Source organism: Natrix helvetica (genome assembly GCF_964273705.1).
Source record: "Natrix helvetica genome assembly, chromosome: 1".
NCBI lineage: Eukaryota > Metazoa > Chordata > Lepidosauria > Squamata > Natricidae > Natrix > Natrix helvetica.
The window spans coordinates 21,024,461-21,045,403 of NC_138548.1; the positions used below are offsets into that span (position 1 = coordinate 21,024,461).

At 43.8% G+C, this 20,943-nt stretch overlaps 2 protein-coding genes across 3 annotated transcripts in view; both read right to left on the bottom strand.

Annotated features, from left to right (window-relative positions):
* Positions 1–960: 960 nt before the first annotated feature.
* ARRDC2 (arrestin domain containing 2) lies at positions 961–18,148 on the bottom strand. Of its 2 annotated transcripts, none has more exons than XM_081936954.1 (8): positions 17,511–18,148; positions 9,214–9,280; positions 8,942–9,089; positions 7,540–7,642; positions 5,987–6,243; positions 4,391–4,553; positions 2,874–3,025; positions 961–2,239 (listed from the first exon to the last, which is right to left on the bottom strand). In XM_081936954.1, exons 1-8 carry the CDS (start codon positions 17,776–17,778, stop codon positions 2,183–2,185), a joined length of 1,215 nt encoding a protein of 404 aa, XP_081793080.1. In that variant the 5' UTR covers positions 17,779–18,148; the 3' UTR covers positions 961–2,182. The 2 variants fall into 2 exon arrangements, with proteins under 2 accessions (XP_081793080.1, XP_081793079.1); XM_081936953.1 differs by lacking the exon at positions 17,511–18,148 and adding an exon at positions 10,424–10,816.
* A 538-nt stretch (positions 18,149–18,686) lies between these two features.
* Positions 18,687–20,943, bottom strand: part of IL12RB1 (interleukin 12 receptor subunit beta 1) — a 59,470-nt gene continuing 57,213 nt past the window's right edge. Inside the window, exon 16 of the mRNA XM_081936952.1 lies at positions 18,687–18,786. The gene's annotated coding sequence lies outside the window, so the exon portion shown is untranslated. The remainder of the gene's footprint in view (positions 18,787–20,943) is intronic.

Here is a 20,943-nt window from a genome sequence, read left to right on the forward strand (position 1 = left end):
TCATTCCTTACTGGGCTTTGACGCAAACAGGCCAAACAGCGTATGGCACCTGCATGACCTCTGCCAAGCAGCTGGGTGTCGCAGGGTGCTGGCGTGCGCATATGTGCAGTGCATGTGCCTGATGAGGACGCCCGTACCGGCTGCGACAGGATCCGGAACCCACTACTGGGGGGGGGGGGTGACACTTTGACAACCATGAATGGAGGTGCCTGATGCAATCGTGGGACTGTCCCATTTTCTAAACATACTTTGAGTAGCAACGCGCAAAAGGTAAACGAGTGCAGCAGTAGATTAAGGTTGCAATCTGGCAGGACAACATAAGCGATTATGGAGGCGAGACTTCCTGTCCTAGGGCCACTGTCCTTTTTATATATATATTCCCATTTGGAAGCAGGCGTGCTCCAGATGTCTGGATGTCTGACCAATCGGCTGAATAGAAGAGATTCCCTACCTCAAATGTAAGGCAGAGTGGAGATGGGCGTAACTAGCCAGGGGAACACCGAGGCCTTAATGCTTGAAAAGCTCAAGTTGTCAAACTGTAATTCATGTCTGTGTCACGCTTCCCTAAATAGCAAGTGCTTGGTCACAGCTGAGACCCATCTGAAGCCTTTGGGACTTCTGGCAGCCCAATTCTCATGCCTGCAATTAGGTGAGAAAGTTGTTCGATGTTCCCATCCCCACCCTTATCTCTGGAGAGAAAGAAAGAGAGCATCAATATGTCACAAGGTTGTCCATTTATGGTAGCATTTTGGCTTTGTGATCTCGGTGGTGTTTGGAGGAGGGCATGAGACACAGACTCCCGACCTCCTGAATTAGACCCAGCAGTTCCATTTATTAGATTCAGTTAGCAATCTGAAGCATGTCCTATAAACTTTCTGGCAACTTTCGACTTGGACACGGGTGAAAGCTAAGTGGGTTAAGACGGTTTGAATGAAAGAAAAGGAAGGAAGATTCCAGCGATTAAAAAGTTGGATTAATTTAATTGCAAACCTCGTACAAAACTAGGAATTCTGAGAAACACACATTGCTTTCAAACAGTTAAAGGCAGCCACGATTATAAAATGCGAACCTAGAAATAGGTTTTATGTCAGTATCAAACCAGAGTATACAGTAACAGAAAAGAGGTACAAAAACAAGGCCACCAGCCCCACATGGGGGCAGAAGCAGGATGCTTACATGCTTAGAAGCATTCGGAATGCATTTGAGGGAGGGGGAATTCACTCCCCCCTACTCCTCTTGGGAGTCTAATTAAGACCCATTTTGAAATGGGGGGAAAGCATGCTCCCAATAACTTTTCATACCACCCATTTCTATTCTCCATTTCTGCTGAATTCGTACAACCAACATTCCAAAGGGTTTTTCCCCCCTCTAAATTCTGTAACTCAAAGGCTTCGTTTTGAGAATTTAGACCCACTCTAAATGAAATTGCAAAATCAACCACCTGTTACAACCACATCAATCCTATTCCCTGATAGTACAACGGCAATTCTGTTGCATTAATCAAAAACAAGTCACCCCCCTGATGTAAGGGAGAAAAAGGTGTGCACCCCTTCTGTCCTTCTCAACCATTTTTAGACTGGAGACTCTTCTCCACTCAGCCCCTGACCATTCCCATATGCGTCTGCTGGATGGATGAAATTAAAAGTGAAACCCAGCTGGGTAATCCAAAAAAATGTCAGAAGTGTTAATAGCGGCACAGTGTCATAAGGCAGGACGTCTTTTAGCCAACTTCCGTCCAAAAGACATTGAAGGAATTCTAGGCAATGGAGCAGAAGCATCTTCTCAGATTCTCAGGGTGAGTGGGTTCCTTCTGCAGCTTCACTGTACATAGAGTAAACCACCCCCTCTGTAGGTGTAGGAAGGATATAGTGAAATGCACCCAAGGAAAGCACAGTAGATCGGTCTAGAGTTCAAAATGCTTTTGTGCTGATCCTCAACAGTCACCACTTTATGCGCTGGGGAAGAGCTCCCTTCTCGCTCTTCATCACCAATGCCGATCTAGCTCGCTCGGTTGCGGAGAGAGTCCAATGAAGGCTTTCTGTGCAGAGCACCGACTAAGAATGGGCACCCCACATTTCTCCTGGGGCAAAGTCTTCTTCTTCACCCCACCGTTGAGCTTCCACTGCGGTAATCTCTCTTATGAAAGGATTTCCTTTGATCTCAAGTCAGGCAGTGGCTTTCTTCAGCAGGTCATGCAACGTGGACGGATGCTGTTGTCAGAGGGAGGGTTAGGGTCCACCTAGATTTCAAGGAGAACAAGACAAGAGGAAAGTTACCAATAGCTCCTCCATGAAAAATTGATTGACAAAACACATTGACTAGCAAGTGTTGTGGCCCGCAGCAGATTCAGACAGTGAGGAGGTTGGGGAGGAACATGGGCCAGTCCTGGAGTCTGGGGAAGGCTCTGATGAGGGCTCTGCATCAGAGGCAGAGAGGGGGCCAGAGACGTATGCCAGTTATCAGCTGCCTTCAGAGTCAGACATCAGTGAGGCAGACGAACAGCTGGAGCCTGTTCCCAGTGTGCGCATGCACAGAGTTGCCAGACGAAGGGAACAGCTAAAGAACAGGGGTCGACGTGGGAGTAAGGCCACAAGTGGATGATGAATGGCCCCTCCCAGAGGAAAGTAAAAGAGGAGCGAAAGGGGAATGGAGTTTGCAGGAGACAATTAGTTTGTTTCATTGGTTCGTGACTCTGAGATTCCTTGGCAAGTTTTGCAAATATCGGCCTGGCAGCTCCCCAAGCCAGATAAGGTCTGTGACTGTAAATCCTCCCTTGAAAGACTTGTTTGGATGTGAATGAGAAGAATACACAATAAATTAATAAAATAACTTTGCCAGCAAAACAATGTTGTGCACCACTCTCCCATGCTCACCTCAGAGTAGAGAGGAGGTGGTCGGAAACGAAATTCTTGGATGTAGGCAAAGAAAGGTCCTTCAAGTAAGGCAGGACACTCATCCTGAGAAGGAGGGGACAGGTTCTCGATGGTTTCTTCACCAGACACTACAGAAGAGTACTCTGGAGGAGCTAAGGAGAAACACAGTATATTAACCTGAGTGCCTCTTAACATGATTTCAGCTGAGGAACTCTGGAAGTTGAAGTCCACAAGTCTTAAAGTTGCCAAGGTTGGAGACCCCTGATCTAGATGATGCAACCAGCAGGACCTCACTTGTTCTTGCATAAATTATCCCAAATATTATCTAAGGAGAAAGTTTGTCATAGCTTAGCAGAGTACATGAACCCAAACTAAGGCCCTTAACTCCGACTTGAGTGGATTCGTGCAAATGAAATTGTGTTGCTTTTCACCGTCCCAAGAAAGATGGTATCTGGGTCAGCTCTTAGAATTACAGAAGGTTGCAACTTGCTACCCTGAGAAAGCTTCAGTGTCCTAAAGGCACACACCTCAGGAATCCATCCACCTGCCTTTAACTTCCCTTCCCCCCACCCTCCATAAGCCATGACAAACTTTAATATTTTAGAACAAGCAAAATACAATCAGTAACTCCAAAGAAATCTGTGTGTTTTGTTTTGTTTTTACAAAAGCACAATTCTTGGAATTGTACTTGAGGCAGGCCTTCACAGTAGAGGTGCTACAAATTCAGGACCACCCACAAGAGAACCATCTTCCTTGCCTATTTCAATCACTCAGTCCCAAAGATGCTTTTGCCAAAATGCAACTGGACATTGTTTCTTTTTTTCTTTTGAAAAAGTTTCGTGTCTCGTGCAAGGAGCTTCTTCAGTTCTAGCTGAATTAGAACCAGGGATGGGCTGCTGGGGTTTCTCAGGGGTTTGGGAGAACCTCTAGCTAAGATTCTGCGCAGTTCGGAGAACTCCCAAATCCCACTCCTGGCTGACCCTGCCCACTCCTCCCCTCCCAAGAGTCCCCACGCGGCCCGTTTTGGATGCAGGTAAATGCAGGGCGCACGCGTAAGCTCAGGGAGGGCAAAAAATGGGCTTACAGGAAGTTTGGGAAGGCCGGAAACAGTCCCATTTATGGCCTCCAAAGGGCCTCCGGAGCCTGGGGAGGCCATTTTCGCCCTCCCAGAGGCTTGAGTAAAGCCTCCGGAGCCCAGGTAGGGCAAAAATGCCCCGCAATGGCGCAGGAAGCTGACTAGGCCACGCCTACCATGACCACACCCACCCAGCCATCGAGCAGAGAACCTCTTGCTAAAATTCTTGAAGCCTACCCTTGATTAGAACGGACGAAGCTTCTCGGATGAGAAGTAAAGCATTTTCAAAGGAGAAATCCCCCCCCCCCAGAAAGTCCAGTTGCCTTTTGGAAAAAGCACCTTTGGGACCACCATGACCTGGATGATTGAGAATCTCCGTAGGCTTTCAACCCCTAGATCTCCCAATTTGTTTCACTCTTGGCTTTAACCTTAAGCTGCTTACCCTCCGGGCGTTCAGAGATCCCCAACGGTAGCCAATCCATATTGAGGCTGTACTGGCTGCTGATGCTGGAAGTGCGGCTACCGAATGGATGCAAAGGAATTGTGCCTATCACTAGTGGCAACTCCAGGAGCAGCTTGGAAGTCCCTGGGATGTCAACACAGACCTGTCGATAATAATAAAAAAAAAGCCCAACATTAGCTTTTAGGGAAAAGAGGGGGGGGGAAAGATACTCTATCTCATCCAGCATTTCCAGTTTTCCCTAAATAAAGCAAGTCCAGGCTTCTTTGTTCTACTGTACATCTCAAAAGCTAAGACGGCATTTCATTTTGCATGCTTTGCAGAAGGTAAAGGTTCCCCTCGCACATATGTGCTAGTCGTTCCTGACTCTAGGGGGCGGTGCTCATCTCCGTTTCAAAGCTGAAGAGCAAGCGCTGTCTGAAGACATCTCTGTGGTCATGTGGGCGGCATGACCAAACGCCGAAGGTGTCCAGAACGCTGTGATCTTCCCACCAAAGGTGGTCCCTGTTTTTCTACCTGCATTTTTACATGCTTTCGAACTGCTAGGCAGAAGCTGGGACAAGTAACGGGAGCTCACTCCGTTATGCGGCGCTAGGGATTTGAACCGCCAAACTGCCGACCTTTCTGATCGACAAGCTCAGGGTCTTAGCCACTGAGCTACTGCGCCCCTTTTTGTTTAGCATTAAGTGAAGACATGAAACATTTTTTTGAGTTCTGGGCACTATACCTTAAATAGGATTCAAATTGCAACAGGGGAAAAGGGCAGTGAGAAAGATTGTGGGAGCAGGGGGAGAAACCAAATCCTATGAGTCTGAGTGAGTATGCTTAGCTTCTATTTTTCCAAAGTGGGACAATGCAAACAAATGCATATTTGCATACAGTAAAAGGCAACTGATTGTGGGGCTGGCAAAGACTGGAGTATTCTCCCCAGGGAAGCTCTTTTTATCGCCCTAAAAGTAGCCTAGATTAGGGGTGTCCAAACCTGACCACTTTAAGACGTGTAGACTTCAACCCCAGACAGCCATGCTGCAAGTCCTAAAGTGGCCATGACTGGACTCCCCTGGTCTGAGATAGGAGAAACCTCAGTTAGATATGTCCCTTCAAGTCAGTTTGACTTCTGGAGATTACGTGAACAAGTCCATGCAGTTTTCTTGGCCACATTTTTTTTTGGGGGGGGAAATGGTTTGCCTTTGCCTTTTTCCTGGATTGAGAAACAAAGATTGGCCCAAAATCAGATGGCTTTGTGCCTAAGGCAGGATTAGATCTCATAAGTCTCCTGGTTTCAAGACTTGTTTAGGTGAAAAAAGAATATTTCACCAAAACAGATTTCAACCATTCTTATTTTTCTTAATTTCACTGATTCTATCCAGCTTGTGAACGATCAACTTTGGCTGCTGTTTTAAGTACCAGATTAAAACTTTGAAACAGTTCGTTTCTATGAATAGCCTGAGCTCCTTTAAGAAGAGGAATGGATGAGTAAACAATGAGATTTTTCTGGGATACAGAGGGTTAATCCACCAAACAATCTCAAATCTCTAAACTCTGTTATCTTTACATGGATGCCCTTCTTCACCTCACCTTCAGTGCATATTCGACATGGATGATGCGACACTGCAGGATGGAGGGTCCAACTGGTGGGATCTTGAGCGCACGGCCGTGCCACACTTCTCTCGTCCCTGATATAATGGAGTCTCCCGCAATGCTTGCCACCACACATTTCTTCTGTTTTTTAGTGCCTCGGGCAATGAATGTCTGTGTCTGGATGATGGCAGCTTTTGGTACGATGGAACGGTTGGTGCAGTTGTCAATTTCAGCAAAGATGGGGATGACCTCACCTGCAAAGGGAATGGAAGAGAGGTATTAGGTATTAGGAAGGAATCCACTGCGGTAACTCGCCTGCTCTTTTAAACTTTTTCTCTAACCTTTTGCTGGTCTTTGTGAAATTTTTACAAGGGCATGCATATGTTTGATGGCAACAGCACTGCTTCTCCCTACCCCTCTCCTCAAGAATGTTGATGGCCTAGTTCTTCATGAGGGAACTTTGAGAACATTTTAGCTAATGCTATGTTCGTGATTTACATAGTTATCAAATTTATACACTTCCCGTCTCACCTGAGTGACTTTGGGTGGTTTACAAATAAAAAGAAAGAAAGAGACCCAATTTGGTCCAGTGATTAGGGCACCAGGCTAGAAGCTGGGAGACCATGAATTTAAGTCCCACTTTAGCCATGATAGCCAGCTGGGTAACACTGCGCCAGTCACTCTCTCTCTCTCTCCTCACAGAATTGTGGGGAAAATTAGGAGGAGGAAGGTGTATTGGGTTATTTCTAAAAATAATAAAAGCTTGCATACAAATTATTTATCTATCTATCTATCATCTATCTATCTATCTATCTATCTATCTATCTATCATCTATTTATCTATCTATCATCTATCTATCTATCATCTGGCTGTGTGTGTGTGTTTGTGTGTGTTTGTGTGTGTGTGTGTGTGTGTGTGTGTGTGTGTGTGTTCCAGCATAACTCTGGAATGCCTCGAGCAATTTCAACCAAACTTGGTACACAGATGACTTACTCTTGGGAAAAAAATACTGTGGGAGTAAGACACCCCTAACACTCCTTGGGATGTGTGTGTTCTGTTAAGATACAGCTCGTTGTGCCTTAAAATGGCTTCTACTCTACTGCCGTAAAATGGCTTCTACTGTACAGCGCAGTGGAGTTGCCATGGTAACGGCTTCACAGTATTCCACAAGGGGGCTCCCTCTGATAAGGGGGAAAATCTAACATTAGAAATTACGTTTGGTCTGGACATTTTCCCCCTATAAATAAATATGCCGGTTTATCCACTAGTAAATAAAACCATATACAAGAGACACAGATGGGGAAAAGAAGTTAAAAACAGGACTAGATTTTTAAAAAGTGGAGGGAGTACCATCAAGCCACTAACCACCCCTAGGGTTGCAGGTCACTTTCAAATCCCCATGCCAGCTTTGGCATTTGGGTGACTGCAGCTGTGTAAAAACGAGCCATTCCCCAAAATTCTGAATGTTGGGCACACATCTGGGGTAAAGATGAAAAGACGAACGATCCCACATTGAAGCCCCTTCCTAAACCATTGCCTAAAAGATCACCTGGTGTGTAGCCTTTCCGATCAATTTTGGCTGAAACCGAAACCTGGCCACGGTTACAGTACCACGCTCGCGCCAGCTTTTCTTTGGCACCAGCCTGGGGAGTCTGTTGGGAAAAGTGAAAAGGAGAGAAACACATTAGCAGCAGGAAAAGGAGAATCCGGAGTTTCTTTTCTTTTCAAAAATCAAATGTGGAAGAGGAAAGTTTCACACACAATAGAAGATTCCTTCTAACAAAGCACTTGGAGGGTAAAGGGTGGGGTTTTTTAAGATTTTCTTTGGGTGCTGGATAAATCTCTGTTTCCAGATCCTCAGAAGTATAAAAATAAATGAACCACGGTGTGACAAATGATTAGAGTTTGCTTGTCCTTCTGCATGAATTAGACAAGCTTATGATTGGGTTGCCTAGGAGCTACCAACCATGGTATTAGGAGATACAAACCATGGTGCTGAGATAAACAGCTCAAAGATACTTGACAAATGTGCTAAGGCTGCAAATACTAGACAGCTCTAAGTTAGGGAAGGCAGGATTGTGATATTCAATAAAAGCATGGCAATAAGCTTCGCCCTCCTATGATAGAAATCTTTAAAAGACTTCCGTTTGTTCATATTGTCACCATTCGTTCTCAACATCTCACCAGGATATTGCAGAGAATCATAAGAGGCCAACATGATGGGGATGGTTTTGATAAATGAGAGATCTCAGTTAAGTAGCATGAATTTAATGCTACTGAATTAATTTCTGGTGTTAAATTTATATTTAACACCAGAACACCCGGGTTTGAATCCCAAAGGGGTATGGCTAGCTGACAAGAGCTAAATAGCTTGAAATAGATCTACACCAATCTCCCTTTATTTCTTTGTCAGTAAATATGAATCTAACACAAAAATGATTTGTCGTGAAAGCAACTGCCTGCGAGGGCTTCTGGACTGGGGCTGAAAGGCGAAAGCGGAAGCAGTATGCATAGTTGGGTAGACCAGATTGCCCTGATAAAAAACACTTACACTTTGTGGTGTTTAAGCAATACGTTTTACACAACTATAACCTAATACTTTGGACACAAGAATAGAACAGCTGGCAATAAACTGTGCAAGGCCGTTAAGCAGCTGTAGTTCTTAAGGAGAGTAAGATTGATCTTGACTGGTTTATGAGACTAGATAAGGCCTGATTAGGTATCTTCAGAGAATTCCAAGGCTGTACCAAGGCAGGAAAACTTTAACAATAGCCTGGAAAAAGGCAGCTGCAAACCACTGTTGTATGCATGACAAAACTATATGGCACTATCTGCAATCCAACTATCTCCTAACCAATATAATCTTTTTATCAATTGTAAATTGCTAGTGTGAACCAGGCCAGCTTTCTGAGAATAATCTGGAATGACTGTGACATCCTATCTCAGCTTACCAATAAGGCTGGTGTGTTGATATCAATGGGTTCAATGACTGTGAACTCCTTCTTGGCTCGTTTGACGGAAGACCAAGGCCGGTGTAATTTGGCCTTCACCCAGTAGCGGACACTGCCATGCTTGCCTTCAAAGGAGGTGGCCAAGGTCCTGTTTCGGGAAAAAGAAATATTGTGACTAAGAACAAGGCCAGTGTCAACTGCTCCAGCTAGAAAATGCCTAAAATAGTCATTATTATGAACCCACCATGTGTCTGGAAAAGACAAGGACTTACCCCGGGAGCTGGAAAGTGAAGGGAAACTCATGCCTTCCTGCCTGAAGGACCGTGACATCTCCATTGTCTGTTAGGGAACAGAAGAAAGAACAAAAGCCCTTTTCAATTATTATTATTATTATTATTATTATTATTTGCATAAAGTTCTGCCAAGCTTTTATGCAATAGCAAACCAACAGAACTTAGGTGAAATTAGACACACATGTGCACATCCAAGAGATAGGAACCTGAAGAAAGGCAACCAAGAACAATTCAGGTAACATTAACCACAAGGGTGTTTTTTTTTAAAGACAAACAAAGCCTCAAGTCATCGAAGAGATTACAGAGCAAGGCTGGTTTATACATTTTTTCCACAATAAAATTATCCTCCTGCTTTCCACATCATTACACCCAAGGGAAATATCTTGCTATACCGGTCAATGGAACCGGTCGAAGCTATACCGAATTCCTACTGGCTTACAAGAGGCATTTGGGAACCTCGCGTTTCACTTGCCTCCACTCACTACTCAAGAGAGCAGTGCATAACAATAATCATTCTTTATTGTCAACGCACAACATATGTACAATGAGGTTGGTTGAGCACCCTCAGTGCAGGTCATGTCTCTGGGCAGGCATTGCGTCCTTCCTCTTCTCTTGGTCCCCCCCCCCCCCATGATATAATGCGCGGTTTCCCAGAAGGGAACTGGCTGATCGAAATTTACCAGTTGCATCCACTCCCGTCCGGCACGGAGCTCGGGCAACCGGCCCCGCCGGAGGAATTGTTGCAGAGGGCAGCTGCGCAAAAATCGGAGAAACCCAAGGAGGGGAGGGTTTTTTAAATTAAAATAAAATAAAGGTCTCTCGGGCAAATTCGCCTTCCCCATCAGACCGAGCCCGTTTGCTCCAAAAGAAGCCGCCTCGGAGCGGTCAGCCAAGTCCAGCCCTGCCCGGTTCCTTCTTTCTTGCAAGGAGCCCGAAGCTGGTAGACGTGACGCGCTTCCCCGAGAGAGTAACGGTAAACAAGAGTTGGAAGGGACCTTGGAGGTCATCTAGTCCAACCCCCCTGCTCACGCAGGAGAATCCCTATAGTAGGGATTCGAACCTCCGAATTTTCTGATCGACAAGTTCAGATGAAGGAGCCCGGAGAGGCTGGGATCGGGGTCCGTTCTGTCCCAGCTCAGAGCAACCCCGCACCCGCACCCGAGTCCGCGGAGTTGCGCTCCGTCTCTACCTGGCGGGGCGAGGAGGGTCTCCCGGTAGTTGAGGAAGTCCACCTGGTCGCCGTAGCTCTGCGTGTAGGCGGTGCTGGAGCCGGCGCTGCGGGACTCGGTCCAGTGGACCTTGGCGCAGCCCTCGGCTTGGATGTCGAGGGAGCCCAAGCGCGCCTCGCCGGATAGCTCCAGCACGACGCGGCCGGTCACGCTCTCGCCCGAGCTGAAGACCGGCGGAGAGGCCAGCTCCGGACAGTCCAGCACGATGGAGAAGCGCTTCAGCCGATCGAAGAGCATGGCTGAGAGGAAGAGGAAGATGAGGGGGAAAATAACACTGAAGCTCGGGAGGGAGGAAAGCTCGACGTGCGGTCAAACGGTGCGCAAGTCGCGCTTTGGGCTCTCCAGGGAGCACGGCCCCTTTAAATGCTCCAGCCGCCCCTCCGCAGCCACGCCCCCGGCAACCCAGAGGCCAATCCGAGGGGTTGGAAGGTTGGCCTCGGGAGGGGGGGGCGAGAGGAGCCCTTTGGAAAAACAAGTTAGCAAGCAGGCACTCCCGGCTTTGAAAGTTGGCCGACGGGGCTGCTCGGCTGCCTGTTTGACTCCCTTCGCTTGGCTCTCAAGTTTGCAAACGAGGGTGGCTGGGGGAGAAATTTCCAGAGAGGTCAACTTTCCTCCACTGGGCAAGGGTTAGCTTGGTAAACCGGCCAGAATTTTTTTTAAAATGCCTTGCAATTTAGGAAATCCAAGGAGAATTGAAATAGCTCCAAGTCAAAAAAACAACAACACTACTGTAGGTTGCTTATTGTTGTGACTTTCCGCCTTCTTCCGCCTCGCACAATGCATCTATCCTAGGATCTGGAAGGAAGGTTCACTTAAGTAACAGTAACTGAGTTGGAAGGGAACTTGGAGGTCATCTAGTTCAACCCCCTGCTCACGCGGGAAGACCTATACTAGGGATTCGAACCGCCGAACTGACGACCTTTCTGATCGACAAGCTCCGTGTCTTCGCCACTGAGCCACCTAGTCAGGCTAAATTAAATGCTACTGTGCTCCTGGATTTGGGACCTGTCTCCCACCACCACCATTATCACCACCACACCCCCGTTGGTATTCCCCTTAAATGCCCGCGCCCTGTTTTCCTCCGCATCTTTCTATAATTAAGGTGGATGCTCTCCAGACCAGATCCGACTAGAATTTCTATTTCAGTCAACCGAAAGTGCAACTGCATTGCCCTATCTTGCCCTGAGGCTGAACCAATACGCAAACCTTTAGGGATACTTCGTTTTCTTTCCAGGAGAATTAACTCTGGAAATTCCCCTTTAGCTGCCTTTCCATTCCAGAACTGACTTAATCTAGTTCCCCGACAAACGTCACTTCTGTCATTCTCTGATAAAGACCTTAGTTGGCTGGGGAAGAATTGGACTCTGATCCCTGTAGAAAAAGGCTGAATACACCTTTTTTTCCATCACTGGTTTTTGCAGCCTTTCCTTCCAACACAACACCCCCCCCTCCCGAGCATGCATCCATGAGTTTTCCAGCATTAGTTTGGGAAATCCAAAGGGGAAAATAGAAAGGCTGCCTGATCCAAGGAAGGAAATTTTATTTTCTTGCAAGGTCCAGTATCAAACCTAGCTCTGAATCTGGGAGGCACAGAGGTATAGATTTTGGGTAAAAATCATCATTACTTTTTGGAAATTTGGCACTATTGTTCCTATACATTTCTTCCTGCTAAAAGATCAAATGCAGAATGGTACAATCTCTCTCTCTCTTCAAAACGTTGGCAGGCTCACCTGGGCTAAGGAGAAACCTGCAACTTAAAAGCAGTGTGTAGAATTGTAATAGAAAGGGGTGACAAGAATACTAGAGATTTCCTCCTGCTTAGCTCCTATGTGGAAGAAGAACTCAAAAATTGCCAGTGGAGGATTACAAAGGAAAAAGAGAAAGTAACATTCCGAGAGCTTTATCCCCTTGAATGGACATATAAGAAGGCTACGAGTTATTGGGGTCAAATATGTGCTTTAACTCAGATAATTCTTATTTAAAATGTACAACTGAAACCAGAGGTTTTACATTTGAGGGAGAAGTAGTTGAAGAAATAAATATGGGACTGTTTATATATATATGAAAACTGCAACGAGACTTTTGTATTCCCAGAGATGGAAAGATTCCCACAATGGAAAAATAGATGAAGTTAAAGGAACTGGCTGAGATGGCAAAATTGACTACTTTGATTAAAGAAAACATCTTCTATAACTTTATTTCTAGGTGGAAACCATTTAAAATGTTTTGATAAAGATCAAAAGAAATACAGCATTAAATTTGTGATTTGAAAATTAGAAATGTTTATGATTATAGAAATACTGGGTATTATTGAATTTTAGATCAAAAAGTTAATTTATTTTATATTTGTGTCAAAGAAAGTCGGACGTTACTCTTGCTTTATTTCTTTCCATTTTTCTTTGTTCCTTCCCTTCCCCTATTTTTTTTCCTTCTTCATATTTTTTGTCTGTTTTTCATATTTTATAGAACTTTAATAATAAAAAAGGGAAGGCAACAATCTTCTCATCTTGGACATCTGGTATTCAGAAGTAAACAACCTTAAGGACATAGAGGTTTCTGAATACCAGGAAATATTACAAGCAGTCTGGCAAAGCAGTCACTTGATGAGCATAAAAACACCCATATTTTGCTCATAAGACATGGTCATGCCAGAGAAAAAGAAATGTCTTGCAACTTTTGGCATACACTGCCATCATATGGGGACCAGGGGGAATAACAAGTGCATTTTGCATGAGGTTTTCTTTTTCTTTTTTTGGTTGGGTTATATTTAATGGCCCAGAAATAAATAATCATAAGTAAGCAAAACAATTCTGGGAATGAATTAATGATCCTGTAGTCTCTTATGCTCTTATGGACTTTCATACATTGTACTTTTCTTCAACATTGATAGATCATCCAGCCAATCATTTCATGTGTAATGAACAGAATCTCACAATGCAGGAATCCAACTGAGGACGCGCTTATAAAATAGATTCGTAAATGGATCCAAGTTGAGCACAAATTCCACAGAGCAAGGACCCCCTTTTAGTAAGTAGTATAATATCTTTCTTCTCTCCCACTCTTAGGTCTATAGGCATTCTTCCTTATGGTACCTCAAACGTTAACAGCGATTCAAAGGCTGTTTAATGAGAATGTTTTGCCAGATTAAAACTACAGAGTTGCTTTAATTCCCCCTTGATGGCTAAAACAACCAAGGTTGGCTACCCCTCTAGAATTTAATGCTTGAAAGCAGTATCTTCTATTTTATAAACATAGAAATGTAGTACATCCTTTAAATGTATTGGATTAAAGCTAAATTTCCAGCCAGTTTGCGTTGGGATAGAAATTCAGTCCTGTTGCAGATCACTTTTAGGCCCTTCAAAACTTCCCTGGAGATGATGATTATGATGACATCCATGAAGGGATATCCTGAAGCTGAATCCTGAATTCTTGTTCTGGAATCACTAGTAGACTAGTGATTAGAAATCAGAAATCTGTTGGACACCTCTAGTGATGGAGTTGTGGGTGCTTCATCACTGGAGGTTTTCAAAATAAACTGGACAACTATTTGACTAAGATGCTATAAGGTCTTCTGCTTTGAGCAGAGGGTTGGACTAGAAGATCTCACAGGTCCCTTCCCGCCCTATGATTCTATGTTCTACCCTAACGCTCTGTCCATCCAAAATTTTACAATGATTTGATGAACTAAAACAAATTAATAGAAGGTTAATATTTGCACAGGCGAACCACTAATCTTTACCGTTGTGTTTCTTTTCAGAAATATACTTGAATTCCATGCAATATCAGCGTGTACAAAACAGTATATTAGGATTAGTTAGCTTCACAGCAAATGAAGGCTTTGTGACTGTTTTTGCGTGTATTGTGGCAGCCATTTTATGAATAAAGTAATCTCCCACAACAGCCATTTTGGGAATGTTTTTAATATTCTAAATGGGCCCCAAAAGATTGCCTGGTCCTGAGTGGATTAGATGGACCACTTGGCTGAATTTATAAGACACAAGAAGTCATAGTGACCGAACCATTGATTTGTATGCAAAAAATTAGGCCTAGCTCTCCCTACCTGACCTCCAGCTAAAGGATTGTAGGCAGCGAAACTAGGTAAGGCATGTTTCTACATGAGTTGCATTGCCAATATATAAAGTAGGCAGATCAATCAGCTGTTTTGATAGAAAATAAGGTTAGCCATCATGAGCTCCTGGATGCTCCTGGCTTGCTGACTCATAAACTGAGGCAAGATCTGAATTGCCTAAGGAGGGGTGTTGTTTACCAAGCTAGTTAATTGCTCCTAGTCAAATCTCAGAAAAAGCTTTTTATGTTTACACATCCTTGTGCAAATAGCTCCAGGCTGGGTATCCTGGGTTCCAGGAAGATTTCTGATAATGATAACTAAGGAAAATAAGAAATGCACCAGGAGATTCTGCAAACACTATGGAGGCGTGCTGAATCAGAAGCTGTTCTCTCTCTGGCTTCAAGCTGTTCCTAAAGATTCCTAAAATTCTTTTCCAAAATTGTGGGATTTTTGAATGCAGCAATTTCAGGAGACTTGTTCGGCCACTCTACGACTATTAGGTTCCTTCTCTAATTAAATCTCCAACTTTGCATCTGCTATGGAGGGCAAAAACTACAGACAGAATCTTTTCTATGATGGGACATGTCTTTGCAGCAGACATTAATAGTGTTTAAATGTTAAAATAAAGACTTGTTCCCCCCCCCTCAATCTTTCTTGCAGAATGTGATTTACATTTCATTTGAATGTACGTTGTTATTATTATTGCTGTTTTAAGACTCAATCATGTTGTACTTTGTGATACAAATTTATGAATAATAAGTATAAACATAAATATATACCCTGTCGTTTACAATGATTGGACAGTTATTTCATTGATTGTTCATTGTTTGGCAAACCAGGTTGTATACTGAACATAAACAGATAAGGTGTGGCCTTTTTCCACCAAAACAGAACTTGCATTCATCTTGCATTTTATCTGTTACGCTTTGTGTACAAAACCTGGGGCAATCAATCCTTGTGTAAATTCCCTTGCTTGTTAAGAGTGCTTAGGGTCTTAAGCCACCCTAAGAAGAAAACAAGAGCTATGCTGAGCTCAGATCAAGTCCATCTCTAGACCAGCAAGATGTCTTCAGGAAGTCTACAAACAGAAAACGGAAGGCAATTGCCATTTTTGGCTGCTGTTATTCAATTGAATGTATTTCATCTCAGCTCCCTTCTGAACATGGAACTTCCATTTATTTACCAAAGCAAAGAACACAGCAGAGAAATCCAGCAAAGGAGAATTCATTTAATTTTTAAGTGTTTCAACTTGCTAGAGGCTTATTAGAAGCCTTTGAAAAAGTCGCTTCTATGGGTATCCTAAGAAGTGTCATGTGGCATATTCTCTCTGAATATAGAGGGGTATGGATGCCATTTTCTGCTGCTTATAGTGCCACTGTCTACAACAGTGTTTCCCAACCTAGGCTGCGTGAAAATGTATGGATGTCAACTCCCAGAATTTCCCAGCCAGCCATGCACTGGCTTGGAGCCTGGAAGTGTGTAAAAAGGACAGAATTTCTTGCCTCAGAAGAACGCAGAACTCTGGAACGATCCAAGTCGTATTTTTCATCATTATGCATTTTTATTTGACTTTCTCATAGAAATGAGGAGAGAAATACAGAATCCTTTCTCTCGGGATTTAAACAGAAACAACACTGGTAAAGTTAAAGGTCTGCTACATTTTCAAACAAAAGAAAGCCCTTTCACTTCCCCTTTTCCTTGCATTTCTCTCTTTCTTTTCTTCTTCTTCCACTTCTCTTGGCTCTTATGGTTGAAAAATCTTGCAAAGCCTTTTTATGTTTTCACCAGTTGCTTCAGTCAATGGGTGGGATCCCAAGATACAAATATTTTAAATGAAATGCGAAAGATGGTGATTCCTTTGCTACTCAACCACCATTAAAGCATAGAATATAACTATTTAGTCTGCAGCTATTTTGACTACTTTGGGAGCAAAGAACAATGAATGTTTTAGTATTCATCAGCAAAAATGACAAACCAGTTGCGCCAAGGCACTTTCCAGCATGCACATGGGTGTTTCAAAGCCCTGTTGCGCTTCCAGCACATTAGCGAACCCAGCTGTCTACAAATTCTCTGCTTGTTTGTAGTCCTCATTAAATACGAAGAATTGCTGCCACTCCTGTGTAGCAGCCTGTTGGCATCATGGCAAGAAGTAATTAATTATCCCAATGGTATTCTTGCCTCTGCACTGCTTCGGCCAGAAACTCTCCCTCCCTCCCTCCTTTCCTTCCTATTTCTACATGCTACTCTTCCAGCCCAAACCTAAAGTAGTTAAAGAAAAACAACAGTGTCAATGCAACAAGATCAAAACAGCCCCCACACAAATCACACTGAAAAACTGACAAGATCTGCCCGCACTAACTTTCACAATAATCTTTCAGACATTTAAATGTCAGCTCTTCTCAAGCCCATGCGGTATCTTGGAAACCTGGTTTTTGTGTTTAGCTGACATCTGACAAATGATTTCCTGAAATGCACCAGTTATGAAGCAACATTTCTTTTCCCTAGCAAAGTGCTTAACATGCTTAACCATAAACAAAAGGAAGTGCAAACTTGGACATTAATGGGGCCCTCTTCACCCAGTCTTTTGGGGGGGGGGAAACCCCCGAGAACAGAAACCTTTCCAGTTTTGGGAATACTGCAATAAGTCTTGACACCCATTTTATGTTAAAAGGCAGGGGTTGTTTCTTTTGGGGTGGGTCAGGGATTGGGCAGATGGGGAAATGGTTAAATTGCTATTAATTATTAAGTTCTGTTTTAGTTAGCAGAATAGTCGCCTGCTTAGATAAAGGGTGCTTTAGGGGCACATTCCATGTCTTGACTTGGACCCACTCCCCAAATGGTGGGAGTGGACCAAAGAGACAAGATCATGAAGCTGCAAAGACAATGCTGTATTTCTACCTTGCCCAGGCAAGCCAGAGAGTCAGCACGGGGAGGAAAACGGGGGGGGGGGGGGGGGGGAGAGAAAAAGACCCTCTCACCTCTAATCAGGTGCTGCCGTCTTCGCAGGTAGGTCTCGTAGGCAGTGTAGTCGCTGTAGACCGTGTTCATGCCGAAACTCTTGCTCTCCAGCCAGTGGGTAGCAGCCAAGCCTCGCGCGCAGACCGCCAAAGCTCTCACTTTTAGTCCTTTGGCCACATCCAACACCACCCGCCCGGAGAGCAGCTCTCCTCCCCGGTAGGCGACTCCGGGACCGCGTCCGGCGTCCAGCTCCAGCATAAAAGTCCGGATCCTGCTGAAATGCTGCATTTCGGGCTGCAGGGACCTCCGATCAAGGCGCTGGAGAGCGAGGCAGGTTGGAGGCTGCTAGCCAAGCAGGAGCGCGGTGTTGGCAGGGTGTCTTTGTGTGTGTGCGCGTGTGTGCAACTGCTCTTCAGCACGTAGCCCTGAGCTGTGCTCCACGGCACCCCTGATGGGTGCCAGATCGGCCTTCAGATGTGCAGGTGTGGCGCAGAATCCACGGGTCTGGAGCTACTCCTTATCTCAGTCGAAAGGCCCGGGATTTGGAGAGGAGAGACCTGAGCTTTGCCTACAACCGCTATCTGCAATCACACTGTGGGGACTGGCTGGCTGATTCTCTTTCCTGTTGACTTTATTAGGTGCATCGCCTTTGCCTTCACTGTACAACTGACAGCAACAGGCGAGGAGCGTCACCAGCAGAGACACCTCCCTCTCCTGCTCTTCCCCCCCCCCCCGCCCGCCAACTCTTTCTTTAAGGGAGTGTCCTCAAAGTGCAGCGTGCAAAGACGTCGCTCAGCCGTCAGGCACGGAGATAACAATAAACGCAGGATGGAGGTGGAGGAGTTCAAGCCAGTCATTTCCCTGCTGAGCATTTTTTGACACTTGCATATTTGCATTTAACCCTTTGCGATAGGGATAGTCGCTTTTTAATTTGGCTTTTTTTGGACAAGCAGAATTTGGATTTCGAATGGGCAAATGCTCACATTCTGGATGGTTGTTGATTACCAATTAATAACTATTTCCAGGGTTAACTCTATTTCCTTATAATGTTGTTAAAAACTGGTATTGTATAAGAAATGCTGCTAATTATATATCTACATATATTTGTGTGTATGCATGCACACTTGACGCTAATTTACAATACAATACAATACAATACAATACAATACTAGAGTTGGAAGGGACCTTGGAGGTCTTCTAGTCCAACCCCCTGCCTAGGCAGGAAACCCTATACCGTTTCAGACAGATGGCTATCCAACATCTTCTTAAAGACTTCCAGTGTTGGGGCATTCACAACTTCTGGAGGCAAGCTGTTCCACTGATTAATTGTTCTAACTGTCAGGAAATTTCTCCTCAGTTCTAAGTTGCTTCTCTCCTTGATTAATTTCCACCCATTGCTTCTTGTTCTACCCTCAGGTGCCTTGGAGAATAGTTTGACTCCCTCTTCTTTGTGGCAACCCCTGAGATATTGGAACAGTGCTATCATGTCTCCCCTAGTCCTTCTTTCTCTTACCTAATTTACCTAACAGTTTTAGGTTGTTTTGGGTTGTTTAATTATTGATCATTGGGTTTTATTTGGAAAAGTAGAGCAGAAAAATATTAATGGAATATGGAAGGATATGCCTAGTTGTAGACATAGTGTGTTCGTGTGCATTCATTTGTATTTGCATATGTGTGTGTTTGTGTGCATTTTTCTATTTGGAAGAGTGCAAATTTATCTGTTTGGAAGATTCATATACCACCAATTCCACAAAGTTTATATGCATATTTGTATACGTTTATTTAAAGCATAGGGATCCAACCTTTTGGTTTACCTGGGCCACACTGGGTGGAGAGGAATTGGCATGTGCCACATATAAAATATAGAATATAGTTAATGTATATAAATCACAAAATATAGTTAAAAGTTTACAATCTTGTGAGGCTGGTAGTTATCCAGGGCCACATGCAGCCTGTGGGGTATAGACACCTGATTGAAATAATGTATATGGCTGCCAACATAAAAAAGTAAGAATGTAATTACCAACTATTGTAAGTATTACGGTATAAAGAAACCTGTTTTAATTTGAATCCCAGACACCATAGTTTCTGTTCCCCATGGTTTGTGATTCGGTTGCTGCACTTTTATCTCTAGCTTTTGAATTAGTATTATTGCTCTTAGACTTATTTTAGAATTGATTGAATGGTTTAGAAATGACTTATTTTACAAAATTGTACGCTTATGGCAGCATTGCTTAAGTACAGTGAAGATCTGCTTTGTGTGTCAGCAGTGTTGTTTGGGGTCACATAATCAATTCTTGAACTCAAGGGTCAGTCTCAATGCTCCATGTATATGATTAGGATTTTATTAGGTGTCCTCATTTTCTGACTGGAAAAAAAGACACCCCCCCCCCCCCAGGAATGCTCTCACGATTCTCTTCAAAGCCTAAGAGTTAGGATTAGGATTGAAATGGAGTGGGAGAAGAAAAAGGGATATTGACTATTGGAAATCTGACTATATGTCTTCAATTTTGTGTCCTTAAACAAATTGTTGCACGTCTAAATTTAAAATTAGGATTCTGCAACAGAATCTAGATTCAATCCAGCACTTGTCTAATTTAGCAGCTCATCCAAGTGCAAATCCTACTTCAGTCTAAGCCACTCAATGCATCTAATGAAGGCAGCTACAGCTCATGAAACCTCTGAATAAACTTGGTTAATGAGGAAATGCACTACCAGAATCCTTCTGGAGAATTTACGCAATCCAAGTAAAAATTCCAAATTAGATAGATTGCTAGATAAATGGGACTGGATCTCATCTGGTAGCAAAGTTGCCAAGTGTCTGCAGCCAATTTGTTGAGAGTGTGGTTGAGCAGAGGTTGGACTATACCTTCCAAATCTGTGATTCTGTTATCCCCACTGATTTCAGACAAATGCATCATACCAGGATTATGGATAAGAAAAAGTGTGCAGTTAATGAACTATGACATAAAATAACACAAAACATGCATCCCCTGAAATTGCATTGTTTTGTTGAATTAAAAAAAAGCATAAAGCAAACAAGTAAAGTATGCGACAATATTAATTATTTTGTTCAGCAGGTCATATGGTATTAATATTAAGGGCAATAGTGAGAAAAAAAAGGTCATATTATTGTTCTGATTGCTGATGTAAATGCTACTTTGGCCGCGAATTTTGCACCTAAGAGGAATGGTTTCTGGAATTGGGTATGTCTAGTTTAATGAAAAGAAGGATTAGAGGAGACATGATAGCAGTGTTCCAATATCTCAGGGGCTGCCCCAAAGAAGAGGGAGTCAAGCTATTCTCCAAAGCACCTGAGGGCAGAATAAGAAGCAATGGGTAGAAACTAATTAAGGAGAGAAGCAACCTAGAACTGAGGAGAAATTTCTGACAGTTAGAACAATTAATCAATGGAACAACTTGCCTCTAGAAGTTCTGAATGCTCCCAACACT